This window comes from Anabrus simplex, chromosome 2 (genome assembly GCF_040414725.1).
Source record: "Anabrus simplex isolate iqAnaSimp1 chromosome 2, ASM4041472v1, whole genome shotgun sequence".
Lineage (NCBI taxonomy): Eukaryota > Metazoa > Arthropoda > Insecta > Orthoptera > Tettigoniidae > Anabrus > Anabrus simplex.
Genome location: NC_090266.1, coordinates 725,902,099 through 725,922,096, shown reverse-complemented (window position 1 = coordinate 725,922,096; position 19,998 = coordinate 725,902,099). Strand labels below are relative to the sequence as shown.

At 36.9% G+C, this 19,998-nt stretch overlaps 1 protein-coding gene across 5 annotated transcripts in view; it reads left to right on the top strand.

Annotated features, from left to right (window-relative positions):
• The window catches only part of Itpr (Inositol 1,4,5,-trisphosphate receptor), a 1,013,977-nt gene that overhangs the window by 93,917 nt on the left and 900,062 nt on the right, over nucleotides 1-19,998 (top strand). For all 5 annotated transcript variants that reach the window (XM_067141353.2, XM_067141352.2, XM_067141351.2 and 2 more), the window contains exon 9: nucleotides 14,762-14,976. In XM_067141353.2, coding sequence (XP_066997454.1) covers nucleotides 14,762-14,976 — 215 coding nt within the window. The remainder of the gene's footprint in view (nucleotides 1-14,761; nucleotides 14,977-19,998) is intronic.

Below are 19,998 nucleotides of genomic sequence, written 5' to 3'. Positions count from 1 at the left end.
TTTGGCTGAGGGAGGCTATGTATTGCGCATCATCAGCCCTTGCTCCCTAAATCGTAGCGTTAAGCACTGGTAATAAGGTTCTGTGTGAATTTGTATATGATGATGCTGGTTTTAGAATGTTAAACTAGTAGTAATTCTTGTAATATTTTCTTTCCATGGATTGGCTTGTTGTACTCTTGTTGCTTCCTTGTTTGTTTGTTGTTGTTGGGTAATTATGTTAACTTTACTTTATTATTACATTACTGTTAGTGACCATTGCCACTGGGATATTTCCCATTCTCAATGTATTTGTTACTAATAATAATAATAATAATAATAATAATAATAATAGATCCTGACAAGTTAGTCGTACTCCCAGTTGTCACTCTGTTAAGACGTCAATTGTGATCAGTCTCCACCAGTAAATGAGTTATTTTATACTTAGCAAATATCATGGGTAATAGACACAGGATAATGTCCAGTATATTTGATTTTAGTACGGCACTGCCGATTTTGCACCAATGATTTTAGGAACAAAAGGAAAGATTTTGAGTAATGGAGTTATGATGAACCGGAGATTTTGTGGCAGGAATTGACATTTCAAGTCGTGTTTCAGTATTTAGCCATATCATAGTCTCGCATCAAAAACCTTCCTCAGGCAGACAGGACAAACGAGTATGTTCAATATTAACCAGCCGGTAAAAGGTAAGGACTTTCCATTCCATTCATTGGAGAAGGAAGAGAGGCGAGGAATGTCATGCAAACAATCGTACAAGCCGTTTCTGACGTCAATGGAACCGTAGTGAACCAGCAGGGGAGGAGTTCCCAAAAGTCAGGGTAACGACTTTACATCCAACAGAGACATTACGTGTCGACCTTGCAATAGAAACAAGCTAATTAGGACAATTCTGGGAAGAAGTTAGAGTAAATCAGCTGACCCAAAACAGTAGCGCAAAAGGAACATATTCGCGTTAACACATTGTGGACCGGTGCACTTCACCCCATGCACAGCCCTGTTCCCGGCCACTTTCTAACTACCTCTAAGCTGGAGTGCATGCATACTGTCAGAACTTCACTAGCTTTTGAAGGACTGCTGTGTATTTTTCTAGTGGCCTTCCTGAATAGTTGTTGAAATGCAGGGTGTTTCTTGAAATCTATTTCAGCTTATAGTTTTTGGAAGTATGGGTTTTTTATTAGGGGATCGGTTGGCCAGTAATCCTCCAGACATCTTTTCTTCACCTGCCCTATCAATATACACAGAGCAATATTTTTTTAATTTCCCTGCCAGTGACATTAGTCCACTTTAGTGTTTTAAGGGATACGTTATGAGAATGTGAATTTTGCTCATGGTATAAGTTTGTCTTTTCAGCTACATACTGAAAATATTCCTCACCAAACACAAGTCCTGCTACTTGTCCTATGTTTCCAGATTCATTAGACAATTCCTTTATACCAGCAGCATCTTCAAAATCCTATAGCCTTGGTTCACTGTTGCCCATAACCCAGTTGTCAGAAAACACTACATTATTTACAATATTTAGAATATTTACACCCGCAACACAATTATCAGACTCGTTCTGCGGTATGTGAGTTCCACACCTTGAAGATAAGACTATATCCTCGTCATCACTTGAAACTTTCCGTTAGAAGATATTTCATCATCGAACTCTAAATATTCAGCATCACTTAGATATTCGGAGCCTGTATCAGCGCATAATTCGCGAATAATTTAATCTTTGTCTAAACACGTGCGATCCCTGGGCGCTGCCATCTTGCATGGCTCTACGAACTTTGTAAACATGTTGTCAGGAAATGCAAAGGAAATCTATGATATGAAGAATACTCGAAAAGAAATGCGACTATCGATTGTGTAGAAACGTACATAACAGAGTTCTATCACCCCTGACCTCCAAATAGTTCCCGTATATCTCAAAAGATAGCACTAAAGTTCAGTCTGCTGGGTCTGCTGCTAACACGAGATAACTCGGAACCGGTCCACAACGCTCGGCTAGGCAAACATTAGAATCTGAAGGATCGCTAATTGTAGAATTGAATGTGTTAGGAAACATAAGCGTATTAGTATCGTATATTGTAGGATGTGTTCTGGAAATAAGGCTTCAAGGCGTGTAGCGAGTTTAGAATCAAATTAATGAAGGCCATTTGTGGATACAGCAAGTTTATTGAAATGTCCATCATCGAGGTCAACATGTTCTAAGTACAAAGGACAGAATTCGACGGACCATGGGGTGAATGGGATTGCATCTAACGAGTAAGTCATGTAAAATCTCTAAGATGTAGTTTATACCAAATGTACATTATCACCACGCGAGTTGTTGGTAGTAATGATCAATCAGCCCTTTGTTTATGTCATAGTTAGGAGTGCAGTCAGTATCTTTGTGTAATAATGTTTCTCTATTCATGCACAACTATAGTAACAATATTAATTCATATTAACAACACTAATTTAGAATTTATTGTATAGGCCTGCATTTCAAATCTAAATAATGTGCCGTAAGTGTTTATTTGACATTATTGTAGAGATGAACGTTTGATTTTAAATTCAGTGATAAACTTGATGTAGAGAGTTAAACCAAATGAGGCGCTTCGTTATTATTATTATCATTTTTCCATATGAAATATATATATATAATTATTAAGGGCCTTACTTTTTGGTGAAATAAAACTGTTGATTTCGGTGTTAAAACTAACACTATTTCGGTAGGTATTTCGTGAAATAAATTTGTCATACTGATCGATGTTTCTTGTGAAATATTCCTTATGGTGTGGGGTAAATCTAACTAGGGCTTTTAAAGTGAACACTTGTAATGTATTAAATTGTTATTAAACCTTAGAACAACTAAATATACAAAGTGTTGTAGAAATAAATATCTGTAGGCCTATATAAATCACTGAAACCTCAAAATGAAGTTAGGCGGAAGTTAGGAATTTATACGTAACCTACACGTTTTTGCCGGTCCCGTGGTGTAGGGGTAGCGTGCCTGCCTCGCGCCAGGAGGCCCCAGGTTCGATTCCCAGCCAGATAAGGGATTTTTTTCTCGACCTGAGGGCTGGTTCGAGGTCCACTCAGCCTACCTGATTAGAACTGAGGAGCTATTGACGGTGAGATATCGGCCCCGGTCTCGAAAGCCCAGAATAATGGCCGATAGGATGCATCGTGCTGACCACACGACCCCTCGTAATCTGCAGGCCTTCAGGCTGAGCAGCGGTCACAGGGCAGGCCAAGGCCCTTTCAGGGCGTTAAGTGCCGTGGAGTTTGGTTTGGTTCTACATCTTTTAACATTTTGAATGACTTGTCTCCAAAGTACAAAACTACGCATGGTTTCAACATTATCAGGATTCAAAGTTGTGCGACAGTCAGAAAGTATGTTTTTGTAAACAAAGCAGCCCCTTTCGCTGACCACATTAGACGTCGGAAACCATAATACTTGCGAACACTTGGTGCAAATCCTCCTAAAACTTCACTAACAATGTCTTCTTTCTTCTCTTCTATCAGACGTGCTTTCACTGCATTTTGCAAAGCCATATATCCCTGGAAGATATTCATGGATATGCTGGTGCTGCCCGGCCGGGGATGAGTAACTCAGGCGGTTAAGGCGTTGGCTTTCTGAGCCCAAGTTGGTAGGTACAATCCTGGCTCAGTCCGGTGATTAAATACGTCAGCCTTGTGTTACTAGTTTTATTGGCGCGTAAAAACCTCCTGTGGGACAACATTCCGACATCTCGGCATCTCCGAAAACCGTAAAAGTACTTAGTGGGATGTAAAAACAATAACATTATTACAACTCAACCAGGCGATTTATTTATTTATTTATTTATTTATTTATTTATTTATTTATTTATTTATTTATTTATTTATTTATTTATTTATTTATTTATTTATTTATTTATTTATTTATTTATTCATTTATTTATTCATTTATTTATTTATTTATTTATTTATTTATTTGCTTTACGTCGCACCGACACAGATAGGTCTTACGGCGACGATGGGATAGGAAAGGCCTAGGAATTGGAAGGAAGCGGCCGTGGCCCTAAAACCCCGGCATTTGCCTGGTGTGAAAATGGGAAACCACGGAAAACCATCTTCAGGGCTGCCGATAGTGGGGCTCGAACCCACTATCTCCTGATTACTGGATACTGCCTCCACTTAAGCGACTGCAGCTATCGAGCTCGGTGCGATTTATTTAGAATAGGCCTACTAAAATCGTCATAAGAAAGTCGGTATTATTTATCTTCCCTTTTATATTCATCCATGTCCTCAAGTCAGGATTATCCAGTTTTTCTATAGAAATGCTGGCTTGCATGAATGCTTTTGTTGTGTGTATTACAAATTGCTCTCTATCACTTTTCAACTCCTTTGCGATGTGTAAAGTATCGCCGATTGTTATTTGCCACTTAAAATTATGTTCATTTGCTTCAATCTTCTTCTTTTTGTGTGTTTCTGATTCTCTACAGTATTTATCGCACGCATCTCTTCGTTTTCACGTAATGCGAACATTACAGTACTTACACATTAGAATCTTTCTTGCAGCATCAAATACATAGAACTCCTCACTGTTGTATTCCTCAGCCCTCGGAAAAACTGTTGTGACTTTAGTTTTCAGCATTTTTGTACTTAAAAGCTGGACATTTGCTGATAAAGGTTCATAAGTGGCGAACTTTCAATGCGAAAGAGTATAATGCGCACTGCTGTATCTACACCCGATCTTGCTACGACCACAACGCCATTTGCTGTAATCGATAACAGATATCGATTTTTAATGGTTGCCTTAGAGATCGCGGAACTGAATACACATACTTCCGATACACAGGGCTTATCGCTTTGTGTGCATTTGTGTAGAGAATATACAGCGCTATCAATCAACTGAGAAGGAAACTACTATAGTCAAGTTCTCAAGAGCATTTAAACGTTTATTGGAGATCTTTTCCGATACGATTTCGCATTTTTCTTACCAAGTGGGGTATATTTCGTGATTATTTGTGCGATTCGCGTAATAAACAGATTTCGGGATATTTCGCGAGTTCATTTCGCTAAAATACGTTACGGTACGGTACCTACAAGGTCATATAAAGGCTAGAAAGAAGATATGAAAAATTTTGTGCTTATCGCTATTACCAAAAAATACGGCCCCTAATAATTATTATTAGCTAAAGACAAATTTTCCACATTATTTTGTTCAAAGACATCAACTATAGCGATGTATAAAGGCACTGTAGTTAAGTGATGGTTATAATAATTTGGATCGCTAAGTCATGATCATACAGCAATTACATATTTCATAATTGTAATAGTGATGATAAATAGTCAGATGCTTAAATAATACGGAACAGCCTGAATGGATAATTGATTCATGATCCCACTGGTAGGACCAATATCATGGTAGATTATCTAGTAAATGATGTCATGGGGGTTATTTTGGAAAAATATCTGGGAAAACCAATTGGGAGTTAGTAAATGTTATGAAAAGGAGGAGTCATTTAATTTGCTTATAAGTGCGATGTTGAGTGGCAAGGTTTGTTGAATGTGGAAGAGGTCCACACAAGTCGATTTACAGAGTATTCTAATGAAGTCTTCTCAATAGAAATAAAACAGAAGAAAGAGGAATTTCTTTGCCAGTGGACAAGCTGACGGGAATAATATGCCAGTGGATAAGCTGATGGAAACAATGTAATTATATGAATTTATATGCCAGCTGATAACCTGATAGAAACAATGTAAAGTAAGTGCTCACAGACAAGTATAAGGATCGTATGATCAAGAGAAAAGAAACCAATGTAATGCAACATCGCAGGTTAGTGTGATTATACAACTAGTCCGATAGATATTAGCAATCACAGTAACATTGTTGAGTTATTCCGAATACCCAATTGAGTTTACTAGGATATTTTGAGAGGGGATTTTTTTTTTTTGTAACCATGACTATGCCTTTGATTTTTGTTACCATGTGACATTATGTTGACATCGCCTGTTTATATATTTTTTGTTGTATCGTAAACAAATTTATTTCATTTGAAAGTAGTAACGCAACTTTATCTCACGTATGCAAATCCAGAGAACAGCCATGGAACAACACTCCTAGTCATTGCATGTGCTAAGTTCAGTGATAAGAACTCCATGGATACTGAAATTAACGAGCGTCGTAGAATCAGACATTTAAACAATTCGGTACTAGTGTTTATGTAGAGACAAGTGCGTGAATAACCTGTATGTAAATAAAATAGTGTAGCATTAGAAATAGGATGTCCTTTTTTTTTTTTTAAATTACAGCTGTGTTTTGTTTTATTTGAACAACCTAGGGTAGGTGATGTTTGACTGTGACTCCCAGTGTAATATAGTCTGTTCTTTCTTTTTTGAGTGGGAGAGTTGCCCACAGTATTTCATTTAGTGTGAGGAAAGAAGACAGCTCGCGTAAGATTAGGTAAACAACTTCTTAGATTTATTGATGATACTCAAACATCAACCACAACAGTAAATGTGTTACTGTACGGAAAATTTGTAATGAAATTTACAAGGTTGAATGATAGGGCCAATTTATGTCACTTAACGATGTCAGTTATAGCTGTTCAGTTAACCTTTGGATAAAATTAAAATATAAGAAGAGTTGAGATCTCTGCACACTGGGTTTATACAGTGATGACAGTGTTTAAATGGTAATGATGTTAAATAATGTTTAATGTAATAAAAGTCAGAATGGGAGTAATGACTCCATCACTTTGAATGTTGTTAGGTATTAAAACTCAGCACCCTCATCATACCAGGTTATGTGTTATTCAGTGGTGAATTACTGCAATTGTTACTTACATTTTTTTAATATCAATTTTTGAAACTTTGCCTGTTATTTATTCATGTCATGTGATAAATGTCAGATAGGCAGCAATTGTCATGTTGATGTAGAATTAGTATATACAAATCCATGTCTTGGCAGTTAATTAGCGAGATTAATACAATTGTTGATGAGTTATTATGTAAATCTCTGTGGAGTTTAGATGTTAGAACATCTTAGTTACATTTGCATAGTTGGATTAATTTGCTACATTGCCACTATAGATAAATATTTTTCAGTTTATTTTCTATTTTGTATATTTTTTGGGTGAGGAAATATTTAATTTCATTAATAAATTTTATATAGGAAACTATCAGTCTGTGTCGGAGCATTATTTATTTAGTAGAATAGTATAGCACTCATCTAGGTAATCCCTATAAATTGCACTCAAGGCGACGACGGACTGATCACTCCTGAAGAGGGAGTCTCTGCGCGGTAAGTATTTTATTTGAACCCAAGGCAAGAACCACTACCTGACTCCACAGCTCTACATCTTGGAAGGGTGCAATACGTAGGATTCCAGGCTGCTGAGGGGCCAGAACCGGAATACTTTAATTGATAACAAATTTTAGAGTATATTTAGAATATTTCAGATCCTCGCTGCTCGCTCCTGACCCAGTCGAATGACTGGAAACAGGCTGAGGATTTTCATTTAGAATATTTCAAATTACTTTCTAATATATGTAGGTGCTTGCGTTGCAACAGGAAATGGTGTCATTTCCCTCATATTTAGCGCGGGCACAGAACCTTTAACACATGGTTTGTGTTTTATCTTAGGAGTTCGGCTTTATATTTAATTCGATAGTTCATAGTCCTGCTGTCTGAAATGTGTAGAGTATACGAAACTATGTCGATTTAGTGAAAAATTAGTGCTTCTAAATTTTTATAGCCGAGCTCTATATCTCTCTGGAGATATTTCTTGTCTGGGGAATCTGAAAATCTACACCTTTTTCCTTCGATGTTTTTGAAATGCTTGCAATCATAAAGGACACAGTAAACCATTGTTTCTTTTAAGTATCGTTCACAGTAGTTAAATATACCAACCAACAGTTGTACTGTCTCTTTTTGCTACACCTAGTAATAGCGCACAGGAGGCGGCTTGCAACAGTGAAGTCACTCAAGTGCTGCAGCAGTTTTCTACTTATATCTCCTGAACCAGATAAAATAGTGCAAAAATGCAATAGGTTTTCAGCACATTGATTCAAATTTTGTCTTGCATTCAATGAGTCTGCAGAGGAGGGCAGGGAGGGGAGGGGGGGGGAGGGCAGATATTAAACTCCAAAATAAGTTGCCTGGGCCTTTAAGGCAGAGCCCATCATAGATCTGCTGAATATTCCTTCTGTTTTGCCATGATTACAACAGCCTATAAAAATAAAATATAAATATAACATGTTCCCTTTTAGTCATACTCTATTCTATTCGGCATATTTCCCAAAATACTTATGAGCCAAAGTAAAATGTGTTTCTATGGATACTAGTTAAACATACCTGTATCTTAGACATGCAACCATAGTAACATGCTGCTATACCCAACATGACTCAGCTGAGGGCTAGGCCCTGTTGTGCCTACACATAAACAGTGCTGATAACAGACTACAGCATTTGGGAAAAACCGGGTAAGTCCACTTTTGGTCGAAAATGAGTTAAGTGCACCAAGCGATCACTTATGATGATACTCGCATTGTGTAAAAACGGGTAAGTGATCTTGTGAAAAATGGCGCCATTATTGCGCGTTTAATTTTCGAGGTAAGTCAGTTAGTATGCATTTGTACGGGTAAGTCAACGTACTTGATTTTGATCAGAGGAAGTTGCGATTAAGGAATAAATGGGTAAGTCTAGTTACATTATTTTGAACCTTGTGAATCATTATTGTAGTGGCTGTTAAAACTGGGTAAGTCTACTTGTATGTTTTATTAAGCTACAAAGCATTAAGTAATGACTAATAACAAACGGAAATCAAAATATATTTATATTATAACTGAACAGTAGAAGGAATAGACAGTTGTTCATGTTAAATCCATTCATGGACTTTATAGAACTATGTACGGTAGTTCTTAAAATAATTCCATTATAGTACATGCTTTAATAACATGCATTGTCGATTTCCCTCGCATTTCAATAATGACACTGGCTTATGTGTAGGTATTTGTAGAATCCCTTGTTAACATGGAAGGTTTATTTGGCTAAAAGAACATTAAATTCATGTTCTGATGGAGTGAATATGGAAGTATGGATTGAGAACCCAGAAGAAAATGGTGGTGGAAACCAAAACAGTGAGTTCTTAAACATTTTGTTGTTATTATTATACTATGACTATTGTTAATGTATTAATCATATTTCACATTATTAATATTTATTATAAATTATATTTTAGATTCTTCTACACTAGCCTCAGTACCACAGGCTAAACCCAATAATACCAATGCAAGAATGAGTGAAGAGCATCAAAAATATGATGTGCTGATTGACCAAGGTATGATTATTGTTATTATTAATGTAATATTCTAGAAATTGCTCACATGTTATTACTTCATATCCACCAACTCAACTTAGCAATAAATTGTTAATAAAATGGAGAAATATCATGGATAGCCAGATTAAGGTATTGTTATACCGAATTCCTGGCTCTACCGATCTTTCGTAATTCCTCACAGGTTTCTTGTTAGGATTTTATAAACAGAATTTGTTTCTTAGAAATGAAACAAAATGCCAAATGTATTCATGACTGTCGTGTTATTATTTTACAGATTTGCTAGTTTTGGAGTCAACGGTGCTATTAGAACTTGAAAATTTGGAAACTGAGGACGGAGATACTGCCTTTAATTCGGATGAGAGTGCCACTGAAGTTTCCAGTTACCCTGACGAAGATTCAGCCATAAGTAACAGCAGTTCAAGCATACAGAATGCAGAAAATTGTACGGTTAAACGTGTTCCATGAAAGACTAATACATCAAGATATCAAAGGAGACTCAACAAAGAACTCAGAAATAAGGGATTAGCTTATGAAGCAAGTAAAGGGATAGGAGTTAAAGAAGGCAGATGTTACCTTTGAAAACATGCCGTATGAAATGCAGTGAACGAATCTCAGAGTTAGACCGGCAAGAATGTTTTAAAAACTATTGGGCTATTGGTGATCATGATAGCAGAGTCCAGTACCTATCTTCTCTCATCACAATTCAGACACCCAAAACATGCAGAGTTTGTCAAGGGAGACAAGGGAAATCGAGAGAGTGTGCTCGTAAGTACAATATCATCTTGGAAGGCAAAAGTCATCAAATGTGCAGAGAATGCTTTTGGCGAACATTAGGAGAGACCACAGGTTTCATAGAGCGGGTCACGAAGAAAAAAAGGACCTCATCGACGGGAATAGTGCCTGGAGATGGAAGAGGAAACTCAGCATCCGCAAATAAATGATCGGACAGTGAACTGAAAATTGTGAAAAATCACATTGTCTTTTCCAAGCTATGAAAGTCATTATTGTCGACAGAGGACAACGAAAAAGTTTCTATCCCCAGACTTGAGAGCATTAGTAAAATGTATGATTTGTATAAACAGTGTACAGATAATTCAGCGTCCTTGAGTATCTATACTAAATGCTTCCATGAGTTGGATCTGACTTTTAAGAAACCTAAACAAGACACATGTCACAAGTGTGATTTAATTAACATGAAAATAAACACATTGTCTGGGGACACCAAAGAAGAGTTTATCAAAGAACGTAATGCCCACCACAGGGCTGCAGAGGCAGCTTGTAATGCAAAACGCCAGGACAAAGAGGCAGCCCTATTGGATGAAAGGAAAGGAATTTTTGCCTTTGACCTTCAGCAATGTCTTCCCACGCCCTTTCTGACTACTTCAGTATCATTCTACAAACGGCAATTATGGACATTTAACCTGACCGTACATGACTTGAAGACAAACAAAGCAATGTGTTTCATGTGGGATGAAAGTGTTTCTGGCAGAGGTGGAAATCAAATTGCTTCCTGTATATATCATTTCATTTCCCAAATGCCTGACAATATTCAATCTGTAGTATTTTATTCAGATTGTTGTGGTGAGCAAAATAGAAACTGCATTTTAGCTGCAATGTTCGCATATGTTATGCAGACTAATGACCGCATACAAGAAATACACCACAAATTCCTGGTAAGTGGACATACCCACATGGAATGCGATGCAGATCATGCAATAATTGAGAAGGAAAAGAAGAAAACTGGGATGAAGATCAACCACCTGAATGACTGGTACCAGTTAGTGAGGTCATGCAGACGCAAAAATCCCTTTGAGGTGTTCGTTATGGAACAGACATTTTCAGGATTTCTCAACCCTCATGAGAACATTGGGCCCATTTCAAATGAAGGTTGATACTGAGGGAAATAAATTTCTATGGCACTCCACACATTGGCTGAAGTATGTTCAGAAACCAGTAAGTGCCATTTTCTTCAAATACACCTTCAATGTGGACATAAATTTCCGAGAACTGTCTCTTCGAAGACAAGGAAGAATATCTTTACCAACTGTTCTACCACTGACCCATGCAGGCCCAGTACTAATAAGCAGAGAGAAGATGAAAGATCTTCTGGACCTCCTTCCTCTCATTGACAGCATATTTCATGATTTTGATAAGAATCTGTTAGTTGCTGCCATTCCTACAAGTGATCCAGATCTCGAAGAAGTTGATGCTGATGCATGAAAGGAAGTTTCATAAGTGCAATGACATGGATGTTTCCATTATTTTTATTGTAAATATCCTTTTTTCACATTTTTTAACAAAATTGTTTGAATAAATTACTTTGTAGTAGTCTTAAAAGTGAGAGTTCAAAACGGAGTAAGTTTTCTTTTTTGCCAGTCATTAGTTGGGAAGAAACGTATAAGTCACTTTGTGCCCCAATGGTATACATATAATTATTTTCACAGTATCCCATTAAAAGAAGGCATCAAGATAACCATATTTTATAATTTTATTTCTGTGTTTCAGTATGCTGATTTTAGGGCTAGCAGTGAACTTTAAATAGCTTTCCTGTAAAAAATTACTTTATAGACTTACCTGGTTTTTCCTAAATGCTGTAGAGATAATACCTAGCAACAAAATGCTTTTGAGTGCTACTGTGTTTCCTTCCAGTCTCTGGGTAGTTTATCTCTTCTTTAAAAAAAAAAAAATATTTTCTTTCAGATAGTCATTTCACTGTGGTGCGTCTGACTTATCTTTCATGGTGTTCTGCTACTGCCAGGAAATGTATTCTTAACCCATTTTGCCCAAGCTATGGATCTCTTCCCTACTTCGTCTTGGTGGACTGAATGCCGGACCACAGAACTGTTCTGTTGTCTCACTTTACTATGTAATTCAACTTTTCCTCAAGAGATAGTTGAGTGAATGCATTTGTGATTTGTGTAGAGATTTTTTTTTTTAAAGAGCTTGATAGCTGCAATCGCTTAAGTGCGGCCAGAATCCAGTTATTCGGGAGATAGTAGGTTCGAACCCCACTGTCGGCAGCCCTGAAAATGGTTTTCTGTGGTTTCCCATTTTCACACCAAGCAAATGCTGTACCTATCTAAGGCCACGGCTGCTTCTTTCCCACTCCTAGCCCTTACCTGTCCCATCGTCGCCATAAGATGTATCTATGTCGGTGCGACGTAAAACAACTAACAAAAAAAAAAGTGGATTTTCCCCCTTCCAATGGAATATGCTTGTTGCTAACGTATATCAGTAGTGTGCTTGGTAATATTACTTTGATGTGGGCTGTCTGTAGAATTTAAGATTTGCTTTTAAACAATATGGCTGCCAGTAAACAACTTAAAGTTACCAATATGAACCCCTTTAGAAAGTAATGATGATTAGGAGTGTAATTTTTTCAGTGAAATTAATAGTAGTGCAAGTAATACTAGTAACAGTTCTAATAGACAAAGTGATGTGGAAATCAAAGAGGCAGTGCAGAGTGATGTGTGTGATACAGCTCAGTAGGCAGACTGAGTGTGGACCTGTAATGCTAACAAAATAAAAGTATTCCTTGTTACACGATTCGTGGTGTGATTGCCATTGGACATGACCTTATTCAATTCCTATGTTGTATACCAGAGTAGTGTTGGTAAAATGATGCACTACACTGATTTCAGAGTAGATGTAGCTGAGGGAATTATCAGCAGTGTTGGTCTTCCACTGCAGAGAATTTCAGTGAGACCTTCACTGGTTGATGACCCCATTAGGTAGAAATCCAGGAACTGGATTCATTTCTCTACTCCTGTTCCACCCACTGCTGTTCAGCAGTTCTCCTCCAGAGCCAGTGAAAATGAAATGGTGTATGGCTTTTAGTGCCGGGAGTGTTAGAGGACAAGTTCGGCTCGCCAGGTGCAGGTCTTTTGATTCGATGCCCGTAGGCGACCTGTGTGTCGTGATGAGGATGAAATGATGATTAAGATGACACATAGACCCAGCCCCCGGGCCAGCAAAATTAACCAATTAAGGTTAAAATTCCCGACCTTGCCGGGAATCAAACCAAAGGTCAGCATGCTAACCAATTAGCCATGGAGCCGGACACCAGAGCCAGTAATGTTAGTACAAAACACAAGAAGAGAGCTGAAGGTAGGTGGTTCTGCCAAAAATGTTGGGTTCCACTTAATTTGGAACAGTGTTTTGAGGTGTGCCACACACTTTTCAACTACTGAGAAGAATGATATATGTGATGTAGCATTAATTCATAACATGGTGTATTAATGTAGATTTTATTTACTCTTTAATGCTTTGTAAATAAGAAATTTCTCATGTGAAGCGCCACTCTATTTCCGTCAAAATAATCCCAGCCGCAATGCTGTTTCAATCCAACAAATATGTAGGGCTCAATTGATTTTCCATTCCTGTTCATTATACACTTTCTTTGTCCTTAAATTAGTTGTTTTCATTACATCATTTGTGCTTCTTTTACCTGCTTATTTTGTAATGTCTTCATTCTTATTCTCCTCACTCTTCTTTTTTTTTTTAAATTATAAACTCCTACCTTTCTACTTTACTATCCATGCTGTGTGATCTTCACCAATATTATCTACAGGCATAGCTGTAGTATCTATGATTTCTTTGTAAGTTGTGTTCTGTTTGGCCAATACAGTACTTACAACAATAAATCAAATGGTTCTTATTAATCAGTAATGAGAATAGGGACTAAATAATATCTGAAATAGAAAAAAATAGCTATACTACAAAAGATGCCATCTGAATGCCTAAGTTTATACATAGTGGTAACTTGATAAATTTTATAGTAGGGGAAACATAGGAATAGTACCTAGAGGACTCGGTTAAAATAAAAAGGGATAGTGTCTTCAATCACACTGACTGAAATGGTAACAGAATGCTAAGGGATATGATAGAATTCAACCCCAAATCCATCATTCCGCAAGTAGGAGCATCAACCAGTTTGCTGGGCTGAGTAGCAGAGACAGTAGAGTGCTGGCTTTCTGAGCCCAACTTGGCAGGTTTGATTCTGGCTCAGTCTGATGGTATTTGAAGGTGCTCAAATACGTCGGCCTCGTGTCAGTAGATTTGCAGGCATGTTAAAGAACTTCTGTGGGACAAAATTCCGACACCTCAGCATCTCCAAAAAACTGTAAAAATAGTTACTGGGGCGTAAAATCAATAACATTATTATGTTAACTAATTCCGCTAGGAGGAAGATCCTCATCAGGTGAAGTACAGTAGTGTTTTTTTTTTTTTTTTTTTTTTTTTTTTTTTTTTTTTTTTTTTTTTTTTACTAATGGTTATAATTCTGTATACTTTTTGATTTAGAACGTGTCTAGAACCTGTTTTAAAGTGATTTCTTCATTACCTTGTATAGCTGTAATTATTTGGGCTGAGAGTGAGGATAGGTTCTGCTGTGCTGGACAAAATTCGAAATTGTTTTGTGTTTTTGAAAGGGTAGTTGTTCAGTGATGCTTTCTCTTATTTGCAGATCCACATGGTGGGCCTGTGTATCACCTGGTATCCGTACCACACTCCAATGAAATAGCCACTCTGTTCGAACTTGATGCCACCACTCATACTCGTGGGGATTCGCTAGTTCCTCAGTCATCGTATGTTCGCTTGCGCCACATCTGCACGAATACATGGGTCCATAGTACTTCTATACCAATTGATAAAGATGATGAAAAGTCAGTCATGTCAAAAGTAAGTGGGTGTGAAATTTTTATTTGGTTATGCTATTCTGTGATTTATTCTTCCTTTATGGTATTCAAGTCACAGTAAATCTACATACTATTTTATGATTATAAAAATTGAATACAAGTAGTAAATCAAGTGGGAGAAATAAAAAAAGGGATGAGAGAGACTTGCCCAATGAAGGATGCAAAATTGATTATGTTGTCTTAGAAATGATGTAATTCCCTGTTACATCTTGATCAGTTAGATACAAGATTCCTATCTCTGGAATTGCTGTATTTTGGGGTATGTGAGGGAGAAAGTTTCAGAAATGAAATTTTGTTCACTCTTCCTCCTAATCTGTGGTCAGACTCTGACTTAGAAGTAGCATAGTTCCCTTGAGATACTGCTACGAATGTAGTGGGAGTAGAAAATACATTGAATCTACAGACTTTGTGCCATTCTGTTATGTTCAGTATACTCCCTATACTAGTCTATCAACCATGATTATCTCGGATACATTTTATGCCATTTTACCTTCTAAAGGTTTGCTTGTGGTGTGAAAGTCTTTTGTTAATGTATTTGCATTGTAGTAGGCCTATTATCTTTATTTCTGGCAGCAGTATGGCTTGTAGATTAGTGATGACAACTTTTACTCAATCTAGGTGCTTAGTTGGCTGTCTAAATATAGCAGGAAATATTTCTTCAGTATTGAACATGATAGTGAAGTGTCGTCGTCACTGGCTTCTCACCCAGATGGCCTTGGTTCGAATTTAGGAATTTTAAATATAATCCCTGTGGTTCTGATTCCACATTAAACTGGAGGTGCTGTGGCTATGATCACAGTTACATAAAACTGCAAGCTTGTTCAAGCTTGTTTATTTCTTCAGTTAAAAATAAGACTTGGATTGTTTAAAGTGCAGAAAGACAGTGAATATGCATGGGTACTAACTATTTACGGCTCATCAGCAACTATCGGTTCCAAAAATGTAACTTCACCTAAACCACAGAAGTTTTGTATTTCACCACGCTACTTACAGAAAGCTTCATCAGTTGGTTTGCCATACAAGATACTGAATCAGCATTTGGCACTGCATGGTGAACCAAGTTGAAAGATGACATTGGATTGAAATTGGATATTCGGAGAGTGGAATTATGTGATCCGTATAGGAGTGTAGGATTGATTGAACTCTGACACCAGGTGCCTAGGAACTGGATACTATCTAACATGTATGAACAATACATTCATAACAAACAATGAAGAAGAGCGCAATTAATCCACCTTTTTCAATACAAAGTATGCTGCTAATTTAAAATTACAACATTATTTATTTGGTACTGGTCGTCGACGTCTTGGACGTCGTCATCAGCCAAAATTGGGCAAGTAAACAAAGATATGCACATGTTAAAATACAATCTATAGAGCATTGATAGTAAAATGATAAAATACAAAGTGTGATGATGCTTAAGGAGAAAGTCATTCTCAAAATATTTACACAAGTTGAGGACTGGTTAGTCAGTTGTAAAACAGAAGGTGAAAAACCTTTACAAATATTTAAATAAGTCTTGACCACTTTGTAGAGCTTAAAATCTTAAGTTTAGCATTGTTAACCACTGGCGAGTTTTGAAGGTTATTATCTAAAACAACTGACGTAAACATGTTGTTCCTCCTTAGAGCGTTGACAATAGGTGAAGTACTGAGTCGTAGTGTGATTAAGTAAGTGGATCTTGTTATAGACATGGGTATTAAAGTTGTTATAAAACCAATAAGTTCCCAATCCAATGCAGGACCTGAAGTTTGCAAAAGAAAAACTAAATTAGAATAAGATACTGGAAATGGGGGCAAGAACTTAAATCTGTAGTAAGGGACTCACCTCAATCAGCCTGTTGTGTATTACGGAGTCTAGAGAGGAACTAAGAGCTGGGGCTTGCTAGAAGCATGTAACAAGGTTAAAGAAGGGGAAGGAGAGAGGGGAAGAGGGGTGATGGATGGGGTGGAGTCAAGCAGGCATGGCAGGGACATTATCAACATGTACCTGAGTATAAAAATGAGCAAACTTTTTTGTATCATTGAAAATAATCTAAATACCAACATTCATTTAAACAAACTAGAAATCTCTGATTTTATGTCTGTTTTGAAATTAATTGATAATAACTATTTCACATTAGACAACCCCATCAATAAGCAAAATGGCTTGGCTATTGGGTCACCGGCCTCCAGCTACTTGGATTTTCTAGAGCATACTGCTATTGAAAAATAATGAAAAGTTTAATAACATTAAGTTGTGGGCCAGATATGTAGATGATAGTTTTATCATCATTGATGAATGCTCTATTGATGCACCGAACACTCTTATATACCTTAACAACATAGATCCTCATATCAAATTCACATTAGAATCGGAAATTAACGGCTCAATCAACTTCTTAGATTTAAGGATCACCAGGCTCTCTTCTTCATTCTCATATAAAGTTTACAGGAAACTCACCCACACAGCTACAATAAAACAAGATTCAATACATCCCCATTCTCATAAATGCACTACATACAACAGCTTAGTTGATCACGCATTCAAAGTCCCCATGTCAAAAGCAGACCTGAACAAGGAACTAAATATTATACGTTCGATAGCTAGATTCAATGGTTATAACGAAGCATTCATCGAACGCATAATCAGTAAGTTCAGACATCGTCTAAAAAAAAAATTTAATAAAAGATAAATCTAAACCCAAGTTATTTTCGACTTTCACTTTTAACAAAAACCTTCACAGTGTCACTAATATATTTAAGAAACACAACTTCAATATCTCTTTCTGCACTAGCAATAGTAATACGGATATTCTGCACATCTACTTTATCAACAAATCTAACTCTTCTACAAAGTCAGGTGTTTATAGGTTTCGTTGCAACGATTGCAACAGTTCGTATATAGGACAAACTGGCAGGAATTTTAAAATTAGGTATGCAGAACATCTTAATGCAATCAGGTATAATAGGTTTTCTGCAGTAGCTCAGCACATACGTGACTATAAACAAAAATTTAATGGAATAGAACATGACTTAGCGATATTGGACACATTGAGTAAAGGCCCCTTGCTTGATACCACGTAAATCTGCTATATACATTTAGACCAATATTTTAACCCAAAATTGAACTTGAATGACATTTCCGAAAAGCCCAGAATATTATTTGATGTCCTTAATTATGGTTTTCAGTAGTGTTAAACTTCCCAAAAACAGTTTGTTCTTTCAGATTATACGGAACACTTTGTTGCGTTATCCTTCCCTGCCACGCCCGCCTGACTCTACCCCATCCATCACCCCTCTTCCCCTCCCTCCTGATCCACCCCTTCCCCTCCTTTAACCTTGCTCCATGCTTCCAGCAAGCCCCAGCTCTTAGTTCAACTCTAGACTCCGTAATACATAACAGGCCGATTGAGGTGAGTCCCTTAATAAAGATTTAATTTCTTACCCCCTTTTCCAGTATCTTATTCTAATTTAGTTTTTCGTTTTCATACTTCAGGTCTCACATTGGATCGAGAACTTATTGGTTTTATAACAACTTTAATACCCTTGTCTGTAACAAGATCCACTTGCTTAATCACACCACGACTCAGTACTTCACGTTATGAAGACTGTTGTTACATGTCACTACTAAGTTTACGTATTTTCATCCTATTGTCAACGCTCTATGGAGGAATAACAAGTTTCCGTCAGTTTTTTATATTATAACCTTCAAAACACGTCCCGTTGTTAACAATGCCAAACTTAAGATTTTAAGCTCTACAAAGTGATCAAGACTTACTTAAATATTTGTAAAGGTTTTTCACCTTCTGTTTTACAATTGACTAACAAATCCTCAACTTAAGTTAATATTTTGAGAATGACTTTCTCCTTAAGCATCATCACTCTTTATATTTTATGTAACCATTGTCATTTTACTATAAGACACTAAAAAACTTAGTTACACAGAAGTGCCGAGAGGTGAAAGAAAGATGGATGGATGACATTTGTAAAAGCATAGAACATGATATGAAAATCGGAAATCCTGACAGAGCATACAATCAAGTAAAAAGATCGCAATTCAAGGCTAAAATGAAATCCAGTGTAATGAAAGATAAGGAAGGAAATCTGTTAATAGAAGATAAGGAGGTAATGAAGAGATGGAAAGAGTGTTTGGAGGATCTATATAATGGAGAAGAAATTGACAATGTAGAAGACTACATCATAAAACAAGAGCAGGTTTCACAAGATGAACTAGGTCCTCCCATAATGAGAAGTGAATTTGAACAGCACTGCAACAGCTGAAAAAGAAAAAGGCTCCTGGACCAGACAAACTGCCTGCTGAATTGTGGAAAAGCTCTGGAAAAAAGTTGACAGGGGAACTCTTAAAAATTACCAAGTACTGTTATGAAAATGGAGATATGCCAGAGGATTTTGTAGAAAGCAAAGCAGTACTTCTGCACAAAAAAGGAGATTCAACAGAATGCTCCAATTACAGAATACTAAGCCTTGTTTCACATGCAGCAAAAATATTCACATGCATATTAAAAAACAGAATCAAAATGAAAATTGAGCAGAATCTACAGTAGATGATGATCAGTTTGGATTCAGGAAAGGAGTAGGAATGAGAGAAGCTATTATAGCACTTTAACCATCTTGGAGAGAAGACCAGAACTTAACAGAAATACATATGTAGCTTTTGTAGACCTGGAAAAAGCTTTTGATAATGTTCAGTGGAAAAGACTGTTCAAAATTATGAAGGATATTCATTTGGACTGGAAAGACAGAAAAGCAATACTAAATCTCTACATCAATCAAAGAATAAACATCAAAAGTAATGAAAAAGTATGCAAGGTGAGGATCAGCAAAGGTGTAAGACAGGGGTGTTCCAATCTGTACATTGAAGAGGCCATGAACATTTTAAAATCAAAAACACCTGGCATTAAAATAAATGGAACAACTGTACACTGTATTAGATTTACTGACGATACTGCACTTCTGGCTGACAATGAGAAGAACATGCAGATCGTGCTCAACAAATTAACATC